Source organism: Fukomys damarensis, unplaced genomic scaffold (assembly GCF_012274545.1).
Source record: "Fukomys damarensis isolate Sample0158 unplaced genomic scaffold, DMR_v1.0_HiC HiC_scaffold_16, whole genome shotgun sequence".
Lineage (NCBI taxonomy): Eukaryota > Metazoa > Chordata > Mammalia > Rodentia > Bathyergidae > Fukomys > Fukomys damarensis.
In genome coordinates this window covers 6,734,063-6,755,481 of record NW_022900928.1, presented here as the reverse complement: position 1 = coordinate 6,755,481, position 21,419 = coordinate 6,734,063, and the positions used below count along the sequence as shown (strand labels likewise).

General features: G+C 36.3%; 1 protein-coding gene across 1 annotated transcript in view; it reads left to right on the top strand.

Annotated features, from left to right (window-relative positions):
• Luzp2 (leucine zipper protein 2) overlaps nt 1-19,631 on the top strand; it is a 226,892-nt gene extending 207,261 nt beyond the window's left edge. Inside the window, exons 11-12 of the mRNA XM_010603363.1 lie at nt 16,575-16,652; nt 17,423-19,631. Of these exons, the coding sequence (XP_010601665.1) occupies nt 16,575-16,652; nt 17,423-17,527 (183 nt within the window). The 3' untranslated portion in view covers nt 17,528-19,631. The remainder of the gene's footprint in view (nt 1-16,574; nt 16,653-17,422) is intronic.
• The last annotated feature ends 1,788 nt before the right edge of the window (nt 19,632-21,419 follow it).

The following is a 21,419-nucleotide window of genomic DNA, read 5'->3' as shown; positions in this document are numbered from 1 at the left end:
AAGAAAAAAAAAAAAAAAAAAAAAAAAAAAAAAAAATTAACAAGAACAAATGAATGAAAACCTCACAAGATGAGATTCAACAGTTTGTCCACCTAACAGAAACAAATTCAGCATTACAGAGATATCCTATCAAGGGAGAGGAGATACTCAGCCTATAAATGATAACAGAAAATTTGGAATTTAAGTCTTGTGATTTCTTTTTCATGAATATGAAGTACAATTCAATTTTAATTCTTGAAAATGTCAGTTCTGTAGAATTAAACTTATAGAACTATCAGGTCTTGATTGAAGAAGCCAAAAATTTTAATCGTATGGAGTAGATTCAAAATTAGGTTTCAATCCAAAATGGAAAGCATCTGCGGAAAAGATTTGACCCTGAAGGAAATGGGGTCACTACTAAAAAGAAAAAAAAATGAGAACAAAAATATGGTAACTAAGCCATCCTTTTATTCCTGTGCTGGCTACAATTCATTTAGAAAAATGAATTTCTCAACACTCTTGACTTGAAATTGTTGCATAATGAGACATGTACTCAAAGTATACAATTGAGAACCTAAAATTAACTAGAAGTAGAAGTAAAATGCTCTGCAGAATTCATCTCCAGGAAGGAAGAGTCAGAAAATCTTTGGGTAAGAAAGAATATTTTTACTTTAGTTTAAAGCACAGATAGATCTTTGACAATATGAACAAATTTTCAGAAACAAGAAAAAAACAGCAGCTTGGAGAGGGACCAGACTTCAGATAATGCTAGGATATTTATCCCAAAATTAATTTGGCTTTAGAAAGTGAGGGGCAAAGGAATGCCAAGCTAAGTACTTTGATTTGAGTTGGGAAGATAGGGTTTTTTTAATCATTTACATCCACTTGAGTGACAAAAACATGGTGCTAATTTTGAGGTGAGTATCTTTATTTCCTGCAATATCTCATGAAACTACATAAAAACATGTTGCCATTAGAAGAAAAACTGAAAAGCAACGTGTGCTTTGTTAGGGTTCTCAAAAGCATCCTTCTGATCTACCTTTCATACCAAGAGTTAGGACTCTTCAAAGTCATGTATTTGTTTTTCTCTCTCCTTCAAACATTAGTGTCCTTCATCTGTCCTAACTGTGCTTCTCTCCCACCTGGGACTGGCTCTGATCAGAACTCCTTCAAATATGGGTCTCCACAAGCTGGAGCCTAAACACTGTCTCTCTAACAGGACCTCATTGGACTGTGGTGTTTAGGGTCTCTGATTCCCTACTGCTACTATTTCTAGTGTATCGGAGACTCAGTATTAGAATGTACAGATTCACTCATAGTTACTGGCAAAGAAAATGGTAGAAATGAGTGAAATTAATCAGATACAAAAAGTGAGAATGAATGAGACTGGTGTAAAGTCAAATACAAGTTTGAGACCAGTGGCCCCTAGCATTGTCTTTAGAATACTGTCACCTAGAGGGTGCTTACAAGATAGTGTCACACCAGATGTACTCCAGGAAAGCTATCACAACATCTCAGATCTGGACACCTCTGGTGTTTATTTTTAAATTTCTCCAGATGACTCTGAAGTGCAGGTCACTTTTACTACCAATGGATTTGGCTTTTGAAAAGCTACTCTAAATATCTAAATAAATAAAACTAAGTAGAATTTGTGGTTTGTTTTGAAGTATGGGCACAATTCTGTTCCATTCCAAGTCATTCTGAGGCATGTGGGCTGTGAATCATAATTTTAAAGGCATTGTTACAAATAGACATAATTCATGTAGTGTATTATTCAACATTAGATTTTTTTTACATTTTCTCCATTGTATTATATTTTAACAATGGAAACTTCTAATTAAAGATGCTATAGTTCCTTCTTACTATTTATTAATGGTAAGAGGCTAATTCTCCTGACTTCCTTAATTTAAAAGAAGCAAGTAGAAGGATCTTTGCATCCACGAGAGCTACTGTTTTTGTATTTGTCTAACTTTAGTCCAAATATTATGATTAGTATTAAATATAGTGAATTTCAGTGTAGAAATCTGAGAACATTTTGGACCTGCTTATATATTAAGCTAGAATTTTAAATTCTAATTTGGTTTATTTTACCTACTGTCTAAACTGAGAAAACAGCACTGTTTTGTTTTTGTTGTTGTTTTTGTTTTATTTTGTTTTTTGAGACAGGATCTCACTATGTAGTTAAGACTGACCTGTAACTCACTATGTAGCCCAGGCAGATCTCAAACTCACAAAGATCCTCCTGCCTCAGCCTCCCAAGTGCTGGGATTAGAGGTGTGTGCCACCATGTCCAGAAGAAGACCATAATTTAATATGTAAAGAGCACAGATAATTTTCCATGTGTATCCTATACATTTTTGTATCTATTATGAATTTTAGGAATATATGTTTGTGACTTACACTTAACTAGAAATTAAGTAAGTGATACTAAGATTTACAAAATGCAATAAAGTAGCTAATAAAGTAGTTAAGTATTACTTAATACTTAGTGTTCTGGGAAGTAGCACTACTTTTCAGGGAAGAGCTAGACACAGCTGATGAAAATGTAAAATAATATTTCAGTCAAATATAAAAATGAACTTTTATGGAAATATCTGAAATACAATAAGCAATTGGAAGATGTAGTTTATGTTACACTAATGAGAAACAGAAGGAGGTCAGGAAATAAAGCATCAGTATAAAGGGAAAACAACATTGTCTTAGATTTAGGAAGGCTTACGTAATTCACTAAGAGGTGATAGGAACGAATACAATCTCTCAGTAAGTGTATAGTTAAAGTCGTGTGTTTTGATTCTTATTGGCCACATATGAGAGTGGAAAACATCATAGAGAGTGTGTGAAAATTGTGTGAAACCTACATTGGAATACCAACTTTGCTGTTTCCTAACCCTACCACTCTGGCAAGTCCTTCGATTATTGGAATTTTTTTTTTTTTTTATCAAGTGAAGTAGATCGGTGGTTTTCAAGCTTTGCTACACTAAGCATCACTGACCAGTACAACGCTCATGTGCACATTCTGCTAGACTGTGATTGACTCGCTTGCCTGGTACAGACTACAGGAATTAGAAGGCTTCCAATGAACCCAGTTCGATTTTCTTCATCGACGTTCCATGCTGAGAGAATTTCATTAGGAGAGACTTTGATGCTCACATCTTGTAGATTTTTTGATTATACACACTAAATATGCATTATTCACTCACATCATAGGTTTTCATGCTAGCTTTTTTTTCTTTCCATAAAGCTGCTGTACAGTTTTAGTATTCAATTTCACAGTATTTTATGGCCAAAGATTCAAGTTTGGAGTGAGAGACCATGCTTATTCTGGGTTTGTTGCATTGCCTGCCTATCTTCTTTGTGAGCTAGGCAAGGGTACTTAGGAATTCCTCTTCTGGGTCCTGCAGTCCATTTTTCACTAGACTTAGGAGACCTGAGATAGAACACTGGGAGCTGAACATCATATCGGGCTATGAATTTGGGGTCTGTGTAAGTTAATTCAGAAGCAGCATTGCTTAGATGATAACAGTGGATCACATCGAGAAAGCAAAAGATGCACCGAATCCATTTCATTTTCCTGCAGCTTGCAAATGTGCCTCATATTGTTTGACAGCATTTTGAGAATTAAAGACATGGAGCATTTGAATTTGCACTTAGGGACTAAGAGGTAGTGCTCAGTGCAAATACGTTTTTGATTCCTGGAAGTAGTGAACATCTGATCATTCTGAGTGTGCTGAGAAATAAAAAGGCAACAATGGCTAATGAGCTACACTGGGAGCACCTGCTGGTATACCTACCCCTTTCTCTGCTGCTGAGTCCCTGAGCCCTGGCCTCTTTCAAAAAGCACTGTCAGGGAAGGAAACGAGAACCAGAAAATGAGCAGAGCATAAATCACAAGGCTGCAGGTTGAAGACTATGCCCGCTTTCGCATCTTACTTTGCCATTATATCCAGCATTCACTGTGATATGTGATCGTCATCAGGAGTTGTCGGCCAGCACCTAGTTTAGGCGATTTTCAAGGGAGGCCATGCCCTGCTGCACCTGTGCTCCGGGCTGTCAGTAGAGGTTGTCTTCACCAAAAGTACCATTTATTGTGCTACCGTGGTCCTCATCAAAGGAGCAGTGTGGTCCCAGATGATGAAAGAATAGTGGACCATTTCCAAAAGTCTCCAGAAAATTTTGTGTTTCTTCCCCATTAGCTAGAAAGCTCTGTTTATCTTCTAATTACACCTTAATTTAAGTCATACCAAATTCTGAAGGTAATTGCTATTTCTTTTCAGAGACTTACAGAAATTTTAAGAGTCATGGTGAGTCTGTTAAATTAGTGAATAAAGAGCATTCACTAGCATGTCAACATTTGTCGTAAGAATATTGTCCTAATAAGAAGGTCCCAAGTCAACTCTTAATATGATAAAGAATACTTTGACCTCTACTATCACTTTGAAAGGCAGGTAAGGATTTTCTTTCTGGATTTCCTACAGTATTTGGTTTATACATGTAGTACTTTGATATTTATTAAAGTCCAGCTTGAACTTTGATTATTTCTAAGAGGGTTCCATTTAGAATTAGATAGCAGTTTGAGGACAGATGATCTATAATTTGTGTTTTTCAGTGAATTATGTGATTTCCTTAGCGATACCTTCTTAGGGGATGTGGACGTCAGATCACACTTCCCACTCAGCCTACAGACTTCTCAGAATTGTCATCTTTACTCAGCAGAACATTTTCAACCTCCTAGCTCCTGTTTTCTCAAATACTGTGCTGTCATAAATATGAAATCCACTTGCACACAAAGGTTGCACCACTGAAAATGTAGCCAAAATACATTCATGGATTTAACTGACTTGGTACTTAATTCCATTTATTTATTTTTAAAATATTCAAAACGTATTTGTTATTATTAGCTTGAGATTTCTCCCACCTAGTGAATATGAATGGAAATCAGATTTTTGTATGACTCATATATATTTTCTTGGTATATTAGCAGACTGCCCAGTTACGCACTTCTACTAGTTTTTCTCAGTTTAATGTTTTAGATAAAAGACATCAGACATATAACTAATCAGTCTTGTAAAGTAGAACCAAGGGTTTAATACTGATAACAAATTTATACCAATGGGTAAGATCAGAGACACAATAAAAGACTTGACATTCCTTCTGCTTTAATGCATAAAGCTTTATTCTTTATTTCTGAGAGCAGAAATAGAGTGTAGTTAACCAAAAAGCAAAGATTGCATATTTTGTTTGTATCTCATTCACTGTGCATTAAGCTTTGTGCCCCTTACAAAAGGCCATTCCAAATGTATTTTCGTAAAATATTTTCCTAGAGGCATATTTGCACTGATGCTGACATTTTGCATGAATTACAAAGAAGCGATGAATGACATCCTCCAAAGCCTGGGTTACTCGTGATGGATTAGTAGCTGGCTAAGGAGACTTTTGAGAGCCTTATTGTCATTAACAGAAAAGCAGGACTGTGCTAGCGCACTTTCTCATCATCGAGATGCCCAACACCCACACCTGAAAGGAGGACAGGTTTAGTTTCCTCACAGTTTCAGTCCATGATCAGCTGGTTCCAAGCAGAGACGTCTGACAGAAGGGCGTGGAAGTGCTAACATTCTTAGTCACCGCAGATAGGGAGCAGAGTGCAGGAAGATGCCAGAGAGAACGGGCAGGGGAGGAAATGGGGACTCCAAACACATGCATCCACGTCCCACCCAGACACAGGGAGAAATGAACTCCACCAATCTCCAGCAAGATCTCAAGGCAGGTCAAGTTGAACACTCAACTGACCTCTGGATGCACAGAATGAGAATGAAGCAGTTGAAAGGAGAGAGAGAAGAAGGAAAAGAAGGAGAAGGAGGAGGGATAGGAGGAGAGCAATATAAATTCTTTGGCAATGTCAAGATTCTCTAAAGAGTAAAGTCAATATGCTGACATGAAAAATAATAAAATTGAAGGGGCTGAATATCAGTGTTTCCATTCCCTTAAGGCACAAACATTAACGACCTAAGGCAATTTTGATTGAAGCAAGAGAAAGCTAAAGAAAGATGAGGGAAAATGGAAACTAAACTAAGCACCTAATATGTGCAAGACACATCATTACTAAATCTTGCATATTCTTGTTTTGTTTTGTTTTGTTTTGGTACTGGGAATTGAACTCAGGTCCTTGTGCTTGCGAGGCAGGTCCCAGAACCTCTGAGCTAAGTCCCTGGCCCTTGCATATTCTTACTTGAATATAATTCTTCCAACAACCTATGGAGATGGGTACTACTGTGCTTGTCTTTTAAATAAAGAATCAGGACGTCAGTAAGTTCAAGTAACTTCATACAGCTAGTTAGGGTAAGACATTTTTCTTTGTTTGTGTTGATACAGAAGTATCATACATTGAGTGGCATATAAAAAGATACTTGTTTCTCAAACTGTGAGAAGTGGAAAATGCTAAGTCAGGTACCGGTGAATTCTATGTCTGATGAAGTCTCACATCCTCTGGGATAGCTATCTTTTCACTCTGATAGCACATGGAAGGTATAAGGGCTCCGTCAAGGCCTCTTTAACTAGAAAGGGAATTATTTTTGAGAGAACAGCACCCTGATCTGAAGTGCTTTCCGAGGACTCCACTTCCTAATCCCATCACTTTGGGGGTTAGAGTTTCATTGCATGAAGTTGGAGAGTGCAAAAACATTTAAATTATCACTGGGCACGATGGCACGTGCTTGTAATCCCAGCACTCTGAAGGCTGAGACAGGAGGCCTGCAGAGAGTTTGAGGCCAGCCTGTTCTACTTAGTGAGTTCAAGACCAGCCTGAACTACATAGCAACATATTCTCTCAGAAAAAAAATTCAAATTCTAGCCAAATTCTGTCATAGGATGAGCTGCATCTTTACTCTGTTTACTTTACTCTGTTACTATATTGTCTCATTTCCCCAGGATGGGAACCTTTTAAAACTAAACTGTCATTTTATGAATGGGAAGTAGGGAGATTAACCTGGTATTTCTCTATCAACCTTTGCAGGCAAGTACTGCCTTAGGATAACATTTTTTAGGCTATAGAGATGTAGATAAATTTAAAAAAAAAATAAACAGCCATGTAAGTAAACTTACAACTAAATAAAAAATTAGTGGGTTTCCCAATTATGTATTTCAAATTAAAATGTTTTTCTGAAACACTTAAAAAATATTATGTTTCTTTAATGTATTGATTTCTTTTTTCCTAATGTCAAAATATGAAGTTGACAATTCCAAATTTTTTTATCATCACTTGTACACAATATATAACACCTGCAGTATAAAGGATGAGAGGTTTAATCATGCTTTGGGGGAGTTCAGTCCATGGTCAGCTGGTTCCAAGACAAAAGCAGCACAGTGAAACTGCATAGTAAAGCAAAGATTCTCAGTTCATGGTAACTGGAAAGAAAAACAAGGGACCAGTACCTGAGGACAGGTTAAGGACCATAAATATTATCCAGGTTCACCCCTCATGAAAGCACAGGCATATGCTTTCCTAATCCACTAGGCGTTGTTTTGTCCAAAGAACTCGACAAGTATTAATTAATGGTCATTGTTCCATTTTACTCTGCTGTAAAATAACAACATCTAGGATCCTCAATCTTTATTAACTGACCTGCATTATTGCAAGTATTAGGAGTTAGAGTTGAAAATGAGAACTAATTTGTGCTTGATTTTAAAGCCTGTTGTTTCTACATTACAATGGTAGTCTTGATAATGACTAAGAATATCCCAGTGTTTGAGTCCTGCCTCCACCGTTACTGTAATCTTCTCCAGTTTTCTGTTCACATAAATAGCTAGAAGAACTTGTCTCCATTGCAGAGCTTTGTTGTTATTTTTATTGCTTTTGTGGTCACAATATAAGATTTTGTCAGGTTCACGGCCAAATCTCAGAAGCAAACTTGGTGTGTGTGTGTGTGTGTGTGTGTGTGTGTGTGTGTGTATGCACACGCGCACATGTGCGCTGTTGGTGAAGATTTGTATGTGAGACAGTTTTTAATTACTCTAATAAAGATGTTTTTTCATGGCTCATCCCATCTAATAAAGCACAGATCCAGAGGTAGCCCTCTCTGGGCCTTCTGTATAATTGAAGGGTGAGCTTCATATCAAAGTAGCTCAGTTTGTTCTGTTTTGTGATCAACCTGCATGTTTCATTACTTGAATTTCTATATTTAGGTACTTTAATAATCAGGTTGAATATTACCTAATTGAACCACTGTAAGTGTTTTGAAGACCAGTGCTTGCCTTTGCACTGTTACGCAATTCCCAAGACACCTCTTTAAAATTGTTTCAAGACAGAAAATAATTCCTTTGTATAATTAGTCTATCTTTCACTATGCCCCCTTAAATCTCTGTTCTTTCCCAAGTAAAATTATATTGTTTAATTTTGCATGCATAAGGGGAAATGATATCTGAGCCTTTTCCTTTAAAACAAGCAAAAGCACGTGAGGTTCAAACTGATAATGAAGACAGAGCTTAAGTTTTTAGGCACTGTTACAAATGAAACATTATCTTATTTTATTCTTAGGTGCTTTGAACTATTGGACAATGCACACAGACGAGTAACACTTGTATGGTACTAAATGAGTGGAATATGTACATGGCAATGTATCAGATAAAAAGAGATATATCGGCTATATCCTTAATGAAAGGAGAAAAAGATTTTTAAAAAGGACCAGAGAGATAGAGAGGAAGGAGGAGGAGGAAGAGGATGACGATGAAGAGGAAAAGCAAGGAAAAGGAGAAGAAGAAATAAGAGGAATAGAAGGAGTATAAAAGAGAAATTAGTGGGAAGGAGAGGATAAGGTGGAGGAATGATATAAAGATTGAGATAAAAATAGAAGTAGTCACATATATGGTCAGATAGGCAGATAGATAAGTACATTTTATAAGGTATTTTGAAAACAAAACAAAAAATTTTTTTCAGCTTTAATTGAGTTTATTGGTACATTTTAGGGATACAGTACAGTTACATTCATTGTTGGGATCCTGTACCTCTACATGGCAAGTCTTGATTCTCATTTTTTCCCCTTACCTCTGCCCTCCCTTCACCCCCTCCTCCCCTCCCATCTACAAACACTTTATTTTCATCTTTTCATTCTCTCACATTTTTTTCTTTTCCCTTTTTACTCTTCCCCTACCCATCCCACCTTCCCTACACCTTTAGCTCCTTTCTTTCCATTTCTAAATGTCAGTAATCTTATTAGAATATTATGCATTGTTGCAGATTATTCAAAGCACAAAAATAAAGCTCTTTGTCTCACTCTCTGTAATTTTGTCATTGCGTTTTGAAATTTGACAGTCTTATGAGTTTATAGCATTCTATGTCTGTCTGTTTCACAAGTACTTGCATAACTATATTATTAGTATTTTATAATTTTCTAGTATAGGATTGTTTGTTGGCACTGAGGATTGAACTCAGTTCCTTGTGCTTGTGAGGCAGGCAGCAGAACCACTGAGCTAAATCCTGGGCCAAGTATATGATTTTTAATAAATTGCAAACATTTTAGCTTTCTATCAGGAAGCTTTCCTGTTGCTGGAACAGATTATTGAATATTCACTTTTTTTTTTTTTTTTTTTTTTTTTTTTTTTTTTTTTTTTTTTTAGAGACAGGATCTCGCTACATAGTTGAGACTGACCTGTGAATTATCACTCTTAAAGGCAGAAAGGTTTATTTGGCTCGTGATTTCAGAATACTCATCAGTCCATGGCTGATTGGATTCAGGTTAAGGATATCTTGGCAAAGGAAGTGATATGGCAAAACTACTCAGTTCTTTGTATCAGGAGAGCAGAGTAGAAGAAAAAGGCCACAGAAGAAAAAGCCAAGGAACCTAGAGAGTTCTTAAGATCATGGCTTTATAAATGAGTTAAACACATTAAAATATGTGTTGTATGCATCGGCTATGAATTTCTGAAAGCAATCAAACTGACTTATCGTGATTAATGTTTGAGATCTTATTATTTTTCCCATATTTATTCAACTTGGTGTAATTAAATCATCACTTGTACAACTTATATAAAATCATAATTTAATTTTCTTGTTTTTCTCCATACTGAATATATATGATCACAGGATTATTTTGCTTTTCCTTTGTTGAAATTGTGAATTATCTCCCTGAGAGAGAAAATATTCCAAATCAAAATATGCTGTTTATGAAAATATTTAAAGTCTTTTTCATTAAATTATTTTCCAAAATATCTACCTGAATATATTTTGAAGGATTGCATTGTGAAAGAGAGAGGAGAGAGACTGAGAAAAGAGAAAATTCATTGTACCATGCTGAAGCCAATAGAAAATGTATAATTTTGTGGGCTGGGGATTTAGCTCAGTGGTTCTGCCACCTGCTTAGCAAGCATAAGGTCCCAAGTTCAATCTCTGGTTAAAACAAAAGAAGTATAATTTTACTTCTATATTTAACAAAAATAATTATTTATCATTTAATGACTATTTGTAATTGCTGGAGATCAACAAATTGTAACATCTTCAATGTTATGAAAAAGGCATTGGTTTAATGCAAAAGTTAATTTAACCTTTCTTTCCAAACTATAGACTCCATAAATCACTATTTAAGCAACAATCATTTCCACCATTTCTTAAATATATATCAGCGACTCTGCCATGGGAATAACAGTTGATATGATGTAAGTTTCATTTCATATGTGAACATATATATTTATTTAAATATATATATCATTATTCTAAACTCATTGTTTTTTAAACTTCACAAATATTCAGATTCTTATTTCTTTTATATATTAAATAAAAACTGAGTATAATGCATAGGCCCCAGAGAAGTTGAATTACAGGTCAGAAGTAACAATGAACAAGCAAAGGGGTGAAATTAGTATCCAGTGTTCTAGTTCCAGAGCCTGAACAGCTTACTCTCTAGGCATTTGACAGTATCCTTTCAGTTCACTACCAGTTATCTTGCATGATAAGCCTTATTATCACCTGTAGTCATCTCTCCTGATGTTTGGATAAAATACAAAAAATCTCAAATTAAAGGAGAGGTTCATTTTTGACTCACAGCTCTTGTGGGTTCAGTCTCCGCTTGTCTTGCACCAACAGGAAATGTCATGGTGCAAGGGCTGGCTGGGAAAGGCTTCACAATGTATGGCAGGCAGATGCAGAGAAGGAAGAGGGGAGGAGAGAAGAGGATATCATACCCACGGGCGTGTCCCACCGACACACCTTTCCCAAACAGGTCCAACGTCTCAATAATAGCTTTCACCAGGAGTACATCAAAGGTTCAGTCCACTAAGGAGCAGAATGCCCACGTAATCCATCACCTTTCAAAAGCCCTTCCTCTGACTATGTGAGATTTAGGGAGCATATTGGATCTAAACTGTTATACCATTACTTTGTGTATTTTATAGATGAGGGATATATATTTTGTTGTACAAGTGATGATATATATTTTGTCTCACGACTGGGGAAGCATTTTTTTCACCAAAAGCTATATTTTTCAATCCACATACTCAGTATTGTTTCTCTTTTCACTTTTTTTTATTTCTTTGAGGGAAAAAAGAATACATTATATATTTATTTCCACAAAATATCTAAATTAGTATTCACTTTTGAATTATCATTGGTATCGAGAATCCTTTAGAATTGTGTTCACATTTAAATGGGTAAAACTCAATTATCTGAATTCTTTTTTTTTGTACCGGGGATTGAACTCGGGCCCTTGTGCTTGCAAGGCTGGCCACAGAACCGCTGAGCTAAATCCCCACTATTTTCTGAATTCCACTCTGTTAATTGTTACATCTAAATCTTATCTTTGATGAATTTTATTATCTCTTTTTCATTTCATTGTCAAGCTGGGCTCTCTTAAGATACACAAAGAGCATGAAAGTTTCCTTAATGATTAAAAAATGAAATAGTTCCTCTTACAGCTTTTTTGAAAATAAAGCTTTATCATCAAGGTCACAAAAATACATTTTACTTTTGAAACTTGGAAACTAAATAATCAGACCTATTTTATTCCATAAAATTTTATGGACTCAGCCACGGTCTGAGAGATGGCTAAATCCATGCATTTCCTGAAAGTTGACTGAAATGATTGCCACTTTTGCATGATATACACATTTTTATTTGGAGCTGTTCTGCACTTTGAGACAGATGTTCTGGGATCATTTCCATTTTTCCAGATCTGACATCTCTCTCACCTTTGGCATGTTCTGCAAAGACAGCCTTTCTGCAACCATCCTTCTTCTTTCAAGATAGTGCTTTAGATATTTGATAATAGCTCCACCTTCTTCTTTTTGTAACTCGAAGTCTTGTTACATGATCGAGGCTAGCCTCAAACTTTTAGTCCTTCTTCCTCAGCCTACCTCATGCTGGAAATGCACCACCACACACAGCAAATCGATAATAGCTCTTTATTCTCCATCTTTTTCTCTCTATCTCTCTCTTTTTGGTACTGAGGATTGAACTCAGGTCCTTGTGCTGTGAGGCAGGTGCTAGAACCACTGAGCTAAATCCCCAGCCTCTACCACTTTTTATGTATTTGATTTAATGAATTTACTTTTCTAAAAGGTGGAAAGAAGGCGGAAAACAATTTCTAGATGTTGACATTGTATGTGTTAGTATTTAAAACCAGAACCAACTAGCCAAACTGACCTCAAAATCAGTAAACATTTATGGATAAAACTGTTTCTCATTTTTAAAAAATTAAATTTGAGGAAAAATAACTGTTATCCAAAGCCACATAACTTGTCGTGTTAAATTTAAAAATCTGATCATTAGTTAAACATAGATGTTTTATCCCATGAGTTTAACCACAATCTTATTGTATTCACTTAGAACGTCTTTCATATGAAGTCATACTTGTCTCTTTCTAAGAGATAAAAGTTTCATTTCAAGTTGTACCTAGAGGGTTTAATGGAAATTAAACATCAATAAATACTTCAAGTAATATTGAAGAATGAGGTAAAGGACACACCTGTGTGACAAAAGCTCAGCGTTTGTGTATCTGCATTAAGAGCCACAAGAGAAGGATTTATTATTTTAATTTCCAGTCATTTTTCTTGTGAGGTTTTTAAATGTTTTTATCAAGACGAGTCTGCTGGTCATGCTCTTAGATGACATTTCACTTATTTGACAAGATAGACTCCAACTTCTTCATTTCTTTATTATCTCCACAATGAAAATTCTGGATAGTCTTATTGTTTTATTCCTTGAGTATCTATTATGACCACATTCATCCCTGGGAATCTGTACCTGTACTTGATGTATCTTGGTTCTTATTTATCCCCATTCCCCTTGCTTTCCTTCAACCTCTCCACCCTCCCGACTTACAAAGACTTTGCTTCCATTTTTTCCTTGTTTTCTCATTTTTTTTCTTTCTCTTCTTGGAAGACCTTATTTTACACTAATCATAAAAATATCCCAATCTTGCAAGTGAGTATTCATTCAAATATGATCTTCTAGGGAACCCAATTCAGAATGTTTTTCAATGTAGATGATGTTTGGTCTTCTCTGAGGACCTTTTTCCTCCTTTTGAGCGGGAAACACTCCATGCTTTATACTAACTACATGTGACCCAGAAGATGTTGGGAACACACAGATTCTTGCTTGGTTTCACATTGTGCAACAGTGTTTTCTTTGCAAGGATATGGCAGGGGGGTTTGGAAAATAGAAAGGTTGCATAAACCTTTTACATACTACAAAATTTGTGATCATCAGAGATTTATAATTTGAACTGCTCATTACATGATGTGTAGGAGTTTACAGTATGAATAACGACGAATTGGGGCATACATAAATCTGAGTGAATGTGCAGTTGGAAATTTACTGGTCAAGTGTGGAGAACTGCCATGCTTAGGCTATTACAGTCAGCATGGTTTGGGAGTTTCAGGAGAGACCGTTGCAAATGACAGTTCTTGTGTTCATTTGAATCAGGTTTTGCTGATTATATAGACCTTAGTGTGGGGAGGATATTTTCTCACTCATCTTGATTTGACTAACTTTTAAAGAATGAGTTTATAGGATCAAATCTGTTTGGGGGAGGCATTTCTGGAGGCTGAGACTGAGAGTTGAAGAGTTTCATTTTATAGTCCAGAAAGGAAATAAAGATACAAGCATGATGGACTCTGAGAGAAAGAGAAGAGGGAGACAGACTAATACACGGAATGGTGTTTGTGTGAGTTAGATTGAAGTCTTACTCCCAAAGGGATTGTCTGTTGCTATCATTTCAAAGTTTTATTTTTGAAAGCTAAGACAACCTAATTATCAAGTCCACTGATTTTTGGGACACTGAAACTTTGGTTGCAATTATAAGGGCAAATAGCCTTCTTCTTGCTTTTATGTCTTGTTTTATGATTAAAAAGAGAAAACTCTCAAGGTTTATTACCTCTTGGGTTGAGTTAGATGATCACTGAAGTGATAAAATTCTAAGATACCTTGCTTGTGATGGTAAATTAAGCACACATGAATGACAAACAAAACATAATTTTCAGACATGGAGAGGCTATGAGTCAAATGAGAAAATAAATTTTATGTCATTGTTCTTTCAGTTTTATAATTTAATTTAGCAACTGGCCTGTGGAATAGAACAGAAGGTTGAACTCCAAACATGTGAAAATAAAAACCTGTCTTCTGGCAGATGCTGCCACGTCTCACTTTCTCATCAGGCAATCAAGGGGAGGACTGTGTTGGCACTTTGACATGTCCTAGGGAGAGTGCAAGTGAGAGACAAACCTAATAGGACCGGCACACAGTCCACACCTCAGAGAAGGATGCCGGCAGTAAGAAGTCGTCCTATGGAATCATCGCCATACGATTCCGTTCACAGATCCCTTTAGGTGCAACGTAGAGAAAAACTTGACTTGTAAACTTTCTTAGGAAAGGGGTCATGCTATTTTAGGACTCTAGGAGTCTCCTGTTAATGACTACTGAATTAAGTGTAGGCACTGCGACTTGCCACGGAGGTCGTTCCATGACCTCTTTCTTCCTATGCTAGGAATCTGTCATTAGTTCAGCTCGTGGACCTTGCCGCCGTTACCTACAAAGCACTCACTTTTACCAGGCTGTGTGTGCTTTCACTTTCCCCTGCTCTCACAAATGAGCTCTTCATGGAGGGTCACCTTCATAATGAAATCCTTGGTTACTCTAATTAACCAATAGTCATGGATTTGACCACTGATTCCTGCTATTATAGCTACACATCACTTTTCCATTAGCTGTAGGCTTATTTCACAGAAGGAAATTCTCCATTAAAGTTTTAGGACCTCTGTCAAGTACAGGGAGAGTGGCATCCATTAATATTCGAAGGGATTGAAGCATTTCGTATGGATTCTGATTGTTTTATTCATTTATTGTTAATTCAGAGATTATATATTCACCATTTACTATTGATTGTAGATCACACTACAAACCTAACCGATAGTAACTGTGATTTAGGGATGAAAAATATAATCTTTTTCTTAAACTGTCTTACAGTATACTGAGGATACAGCCATGCTTATACACAGAAATACAATATTAAGTTAAAGTTGTTATACGCCTGTAGAACAAGGCAAAGTGGCTGAATCCAGTTAGGGATGGAAAAAGAGCAACTAACTGACTGTTAAGATATCACACTGAGGAATGACTATTCTGACATACACACACGTGTCATACACATAGCGATGGAAAACTAACAGTGTGATGTGTGTTCATTTCAGGGCAATATAACATGAGAATAGTGAGCAAGTAGAAACATCATTCTTATCTGAACTGTCAGAAGCTTAACTTCCTATCTGACTGTAGTTACCATATACTCAGAATCTTTGTCGTGATGGAGTTGGAGGTTAACTGCATCCTCCAGTGCAGAACTGAATACCTGGAAAGAAACTCACCAGCTCAAAGTCGCAGCTGTCCAGTGACCAAGATCAGACCTCGCTCAACCTGAGTTTTACATATAGAATGGATCGCAGGTCCTCACACCCCACCTGTAAACGTGCTGGTTCACATACTAAGTTGGGTTGTAGATGCTTTAAAAGTGGTTCTATGATAAAGATAATGAAAAGGAAAGAGAGAGAGAGAGAGGAAAAAAAGGATGGAAAACACCAAAATTTGAACTTAGCTTAAATCTGAATAAAACCGAAGTGGAATACTTTATTTACCAGCAGCCCAATCAGAGAAGTTAATAGTAAAATAAGATTTTATGGATAATAATACCCAGTGTCTCAGTTATAGCAAGACTGTCCACTTGAAAGTTTTGCAGACTTTTACTAGACAGATTGGTGATAACGCTATTTAAATTTCTCCCTGCTTTGTAATATTAATGTTGCTGTAGGCACACAGTCCACCACTGAAACATTAATACATTAAGTTTTTTAATCTTTTACTTCATTTTAATTTTTTATGGTGGAAGAGTTTTCACTGGAATTCAACATTTTTGTCACAGCCGATTGCCACAAGTGGCTCTGAGATCCCAAAGTTGACCAGCAAATTCAGTCTTTCCCAGGGAGGCTGTCTGGAGGATTTTGTCCTATTTGTGGCATAGCAAGGGATGGAAGTTTCTTCTTCACGGGAAGAAGTCAAAAGAGTTTTTCTGTCCCTTTTCATTGTTTAACTTAATCAAACTGTTCAATTGTTTCTTTTATAGGAAGGAAAGACCTGTTCAATGGAGCAGAAAGAAGGCCCTGCAAGAAATGCCACTGCCGAATCGGAGCCAGCCCCACAGGTGCTTTGTAGTCGGTTTCATTTGTGCAATGTCAGAAAGCTTTGCTTGGATGCATTGAATCAATGCATTTCTGTCTCACTCTTTCTGGAGCAGGACGTTCCATTGGCTGGTACAGGGCAGCTCCTTCACCTCAGGCCTCTGAATTTTTACATTGCAAGACCCTGTGCCTGCAAATAATGCATTTGGTTCACCTCTGTGAGCTCTTTCTCTTCTCTACCCGTTCCCTTTCACAAAGCAGAACCAAACTAATCAGAGGGGAAAAAAAATACATGCCTTTGCTCCTCATAACACAGAGGAAATTAAGGAATATGGGGGAGTAGAGGAGGTTGAAAAAGCCCTTGATTTCCACAGTACCAAACACAAAAGCCCAATTCTGAATTCTCACACATAATACTTTACCAGTGTAACAAATAATGCCTAGGAAGTATTGTCAGTTTTAAAAAATGTTAAAACTTTGTTAAAATTTGTTAAAACCAATCAATAACTAATCTTTGAAGCTGTTTCTATGTAAGATAAATCAGAATTGAGTGGTTTGGTTACAATTTTCTCAAAGTTGTCTTAAAAATTTGCCATTTTTGACAAACTACTTCTCCATGTTTTCATGCAGTGGTATATTAACAACTTTACCTGTTTCATTTGTGTGTGTCAGTTTTCTGAGGTATAGACTGATATGTGTGAATTTTCATTATTCTACTGCTAAGATTTGAATTTTTACCCCAGAATGTGTTCTATTGGATTCTTATAATTATCTTTTCTGTATTATTTGGCAGAAATTGCAAATGCCCCCTTGTTCTGAATGTGAGGTGAAAAAACCCCCGGAAAAACAGATAACCAGCTTTGAAGGCACAGCACCCAGAGAAGAAAAAATACTGTAAATACCAGGAATCCACTTTGAAAACATCCATTTGCTATTGTCTTCATACTCTTTTTAGACTACAGGCTTGATGGAAAACTAAGTTTCTAAAGCATGCAATTTTTTCACAATTTTATGTAACTTTATAAAGTAGTCCACAAACTTTCCAAAAGACTCCAGACCGATTATGATCCTTAAGCAATAACCTACTTGAAATGGATTAATGCAGTCATATTTTACTGTCATCACTAAATTGCTAAGCATAAATTGGTATATTTTTAACGAACATGCAACATCACACTTGATTCTTCTTGTTCATTTGGATGCTGGTATTTCTACGTTCTAGGTATTGAGATCAAACAGAGAATAAAATGCTATTAATCCTTGGGATTCTTAGAATCCAAATTGTAACCACATCCTAAAGGTTTGGGGCCATTCCAGCAAATTGGGGTCTGTATCCTTCAAATTTGGAATTTTTTCTACCTTACTATATTCTTTTCTAGATGGTGTTAATCATAATTCTTACTGTTTTGAGCTAATTTTGTCTAGCTATGACAAGACAACTCTGACAAGGATGCATTCAGTTAATAGAAACCACTGAATATGTTTGCAGTACTGAAGACAAACTATTTGGAGAAAGGATAAAATTTCTGACACAGTTGAAATTTTCTTTTCTGCATTCTATAGTCTCATCTTTTATGTACATCTACTAATATTATGCCAATTTGGAAATTGAGTTGTTTGAAATACTGTGATTTTATTTTAACAAAATTGGGTAGTAGAATTTAGGGTACAGAGAAGTCTAAAATACAAATATGCAACCTGATGGATATACACATATATATATTTCGAAATGGGCATTTGATGAAAGTAAAATACCTGTGTTGACCCAACGACAATAATCTCCTTTAAAAAAAAAGAAAACTCTTGTAGTGATTAAAACAAGTTAGTAATGTTTGTTTTAATCTTTGAAGCTAGGTTTCTGTGTAAGAATATCAACAAATAACTTCATATGTGAATAGTCAGTCTTATTATAGCTCACCATCAGAAGGGGCTTAATCTTGAATAATAATTCATATCTGATAGAATCAGGAGTGAATCAAATCTGCAAACTCAAGTTAATGGATTAACGGATGTAGGTTATTTGTACTATGTGCATTCACTTCTGTTTGCACCAAATGAATTCACATTAAGTAAGTGCAAAAGGGATATAAAAATCATTGATTTTACTGAATGAGTCTGCTAATCAACAAGTTCATTTGTATCAGTGTAATCTAGAAGTGAGTAAATAAATATAAACTAAATGAAATCTGTAATCAATGTCTTAAATCCTGAGTTAGAACAGCGTACTTTAGGTCCCCGTGGAGTATTCCAACCAATCTGAGAGAATTACAAAGTACCATTAGCAGTAAGAGGAATATTGCGTTATATTAACATAGCAATTCTACTGGCTTTGTTCAGGGTCCTTTATCAGTACTTTTCGCCTAAGTGTCCAGTTCAGAAAGAAAGAGAAGCGACTTCATAGATGACCGATATACTTTTCAGAGGAAGTACAGATAACGAGGGGAAAAAAAGAAAGGTTTGGTCTGAATTTTCTGCTGAGATTTTCCCAGCTCTAAAGAACATTTAATGCTGCATGGCACCAATTTTCTAGCTCCTGGATTCCTGTTCCTCCTCTAGGTGCCCTAAACTTTTCCAGGGATTTACAAAAGAGAAGCGGATAATTTCTGCTTCGTTTAGTTACTTTCCTACGCCTGCCACGGCTCTAACTTTTCCTCCCAGCTCCCGTGGTTCCCATGGAAGGTTACAATCTCGCTGTAACCCTGGGTTATTTGTGACACTTCAGATCATTAGGAGACAGTGTTGAAAAACGGGGATGTGGCTCAGCATCAGTCAAGTTTCAAGAACTTTATTTTACAGTTGTTTATTGAGTTTGTCTCGTGGTTTTCTATTCTATGTAGTACACGATGAAATAATCAGTTCGTTTTTCTGTTTCTGCAATGATTAAATGGCCTCTCAATCACCATAATTTATTTTCCCCCCTTAAAATATATACACTTAAGGATCCCTCAGAATTTAGTCGGGTATACATAGTGCATAATATGCACCCCTTCTAAAAAAAAAAAGAAAGGAAACCCAGAAATCGTAGCAGGAAGCTTTCATTTCCATCTTTCGTACAGATGCTGACGAAGTGAGTGCATTATTTGCATTTTCAATGACATATTCTGGGAGCTCCTTTTTCATACAGACTCTGCAAATAATGTGCACACACTTCAGGCAAAGAAAAACTTGTATAAGTATCTCACTGCTACATTTATTGAGGCAGCATGAGATGAGTATGTTACTTTGGCCTCCACCATGACAAGAGCTGCTCACAGTGGTAACCGTGAGCTTCCGCACTTTTCCTAGTACAGCGGAACCACTGTGTGGGTGACCTTGGCAATGAGATTGCTGCACACGCATTTTGTTTCTTCCTGAAGGGCCGGCAGTGTAGTGGCTTTACGGTGGCATCCAACATCCACTGGGGGCCCTGTACCGGGGAAATGTCCTCTGTTGAAAAAACATCCTACTGATTTTCTTTTCCTGAAGTGTATATACATTTTTTGGCAGACTCTATAGTTAAATGAGGCATTATTTTGTAGTGTAATCTACATCTGTATTCAAATTAATTCGCTTTCCCCTCAACACTTAGATTGTTTTAAAATAGGACCTGAGAGATTTAAAAAATTTTTTCTTACGTGTGTGGTACCTATCTGTAAGAGAGGTACCATTTCTTATTTTTCTTTTAACAATTACATATATAAATAAATGCTGCTTTTGAGAAATTAACGTTTACACTCCAAGTATCCACACATAGAAAAAAATCATTAAGCAAACTGCTGACTGTAGAAGATAAAATTCTATTGTGTACATGTAGGAATAGACACTGAAACACTATGCATTCTGCAGACTACAATTCCTATTGAGAATATAAAACCAGCCTTCCAAAAGAGTAACTTGTTTTTCTTTTCTTTTTTTTTGTTTTTGTTTTTTTGGTACGGGGGATTGAACTCAGGTCCTTGCACTTGCGAGAACTTGTTTTTAATATAGGTGCCACAAGAAGTAAAAGAAATGCAATTCCTCTCTGGCTATTTTCAAATACTAATTGAATACTACGTATTCATTTCTACGTTAGGGATTTTGTTTAGATTTTTGTCTTACTGTATGCACATCAGCCATGCCAATGGGATCCATGCCTGGAATGTGTAAATGTATGTTGGATGTCTCTGTGCAGTGCAAACACACTCAGAAGAAAACCGAACAATTTCAGTCACCTGTCTGGAGGTGGTTTCCCATGTGACCTCAAGTATCTGAGCACTGAGAACACTAGGTGCCCAACTTTTCCCACTCATTAAGCAGATGTTTCAGTATTCCACTGCTCTTTCAGTGACAGTTGTTTGTTTATAAAACATTCTCAGTTACAAGACAAAATTGGTTGTTTGAGGAGGAGATGTGTAGTGCTTTAGTTGGATACTGGATCGCTGGACTATAACAATATTTGTGAACTTTGCTACAATGGAATCTTTTATTTTTCTAGCTCAGGTACAGTAATTAGCACTAACAGCAACAGAAACTGAAGTGATTACTGACACCTCAGAGTATGTCAGGCTGGCCAGATTTCTGAATAAGGAAAACACACACTTGTCTATTGGGGGCACATTTTCTTATTCATGTACAGTCTTAAAGTTCCCCAAATTGTGTATCCATCTGGATGGTGTTATGTAATGAATGGAAACTGAGGATGAATAAAAAGTGCTGAAAGATTGGCAGTTTTCTTCAATGAATGTTTGCTATTGGAACTTCATTGTACATGGTTCTACAGAAGCTAATTCAAAAGCAAGCGTTGACATTAAAGCAATTCTAGCTTTAGAGGT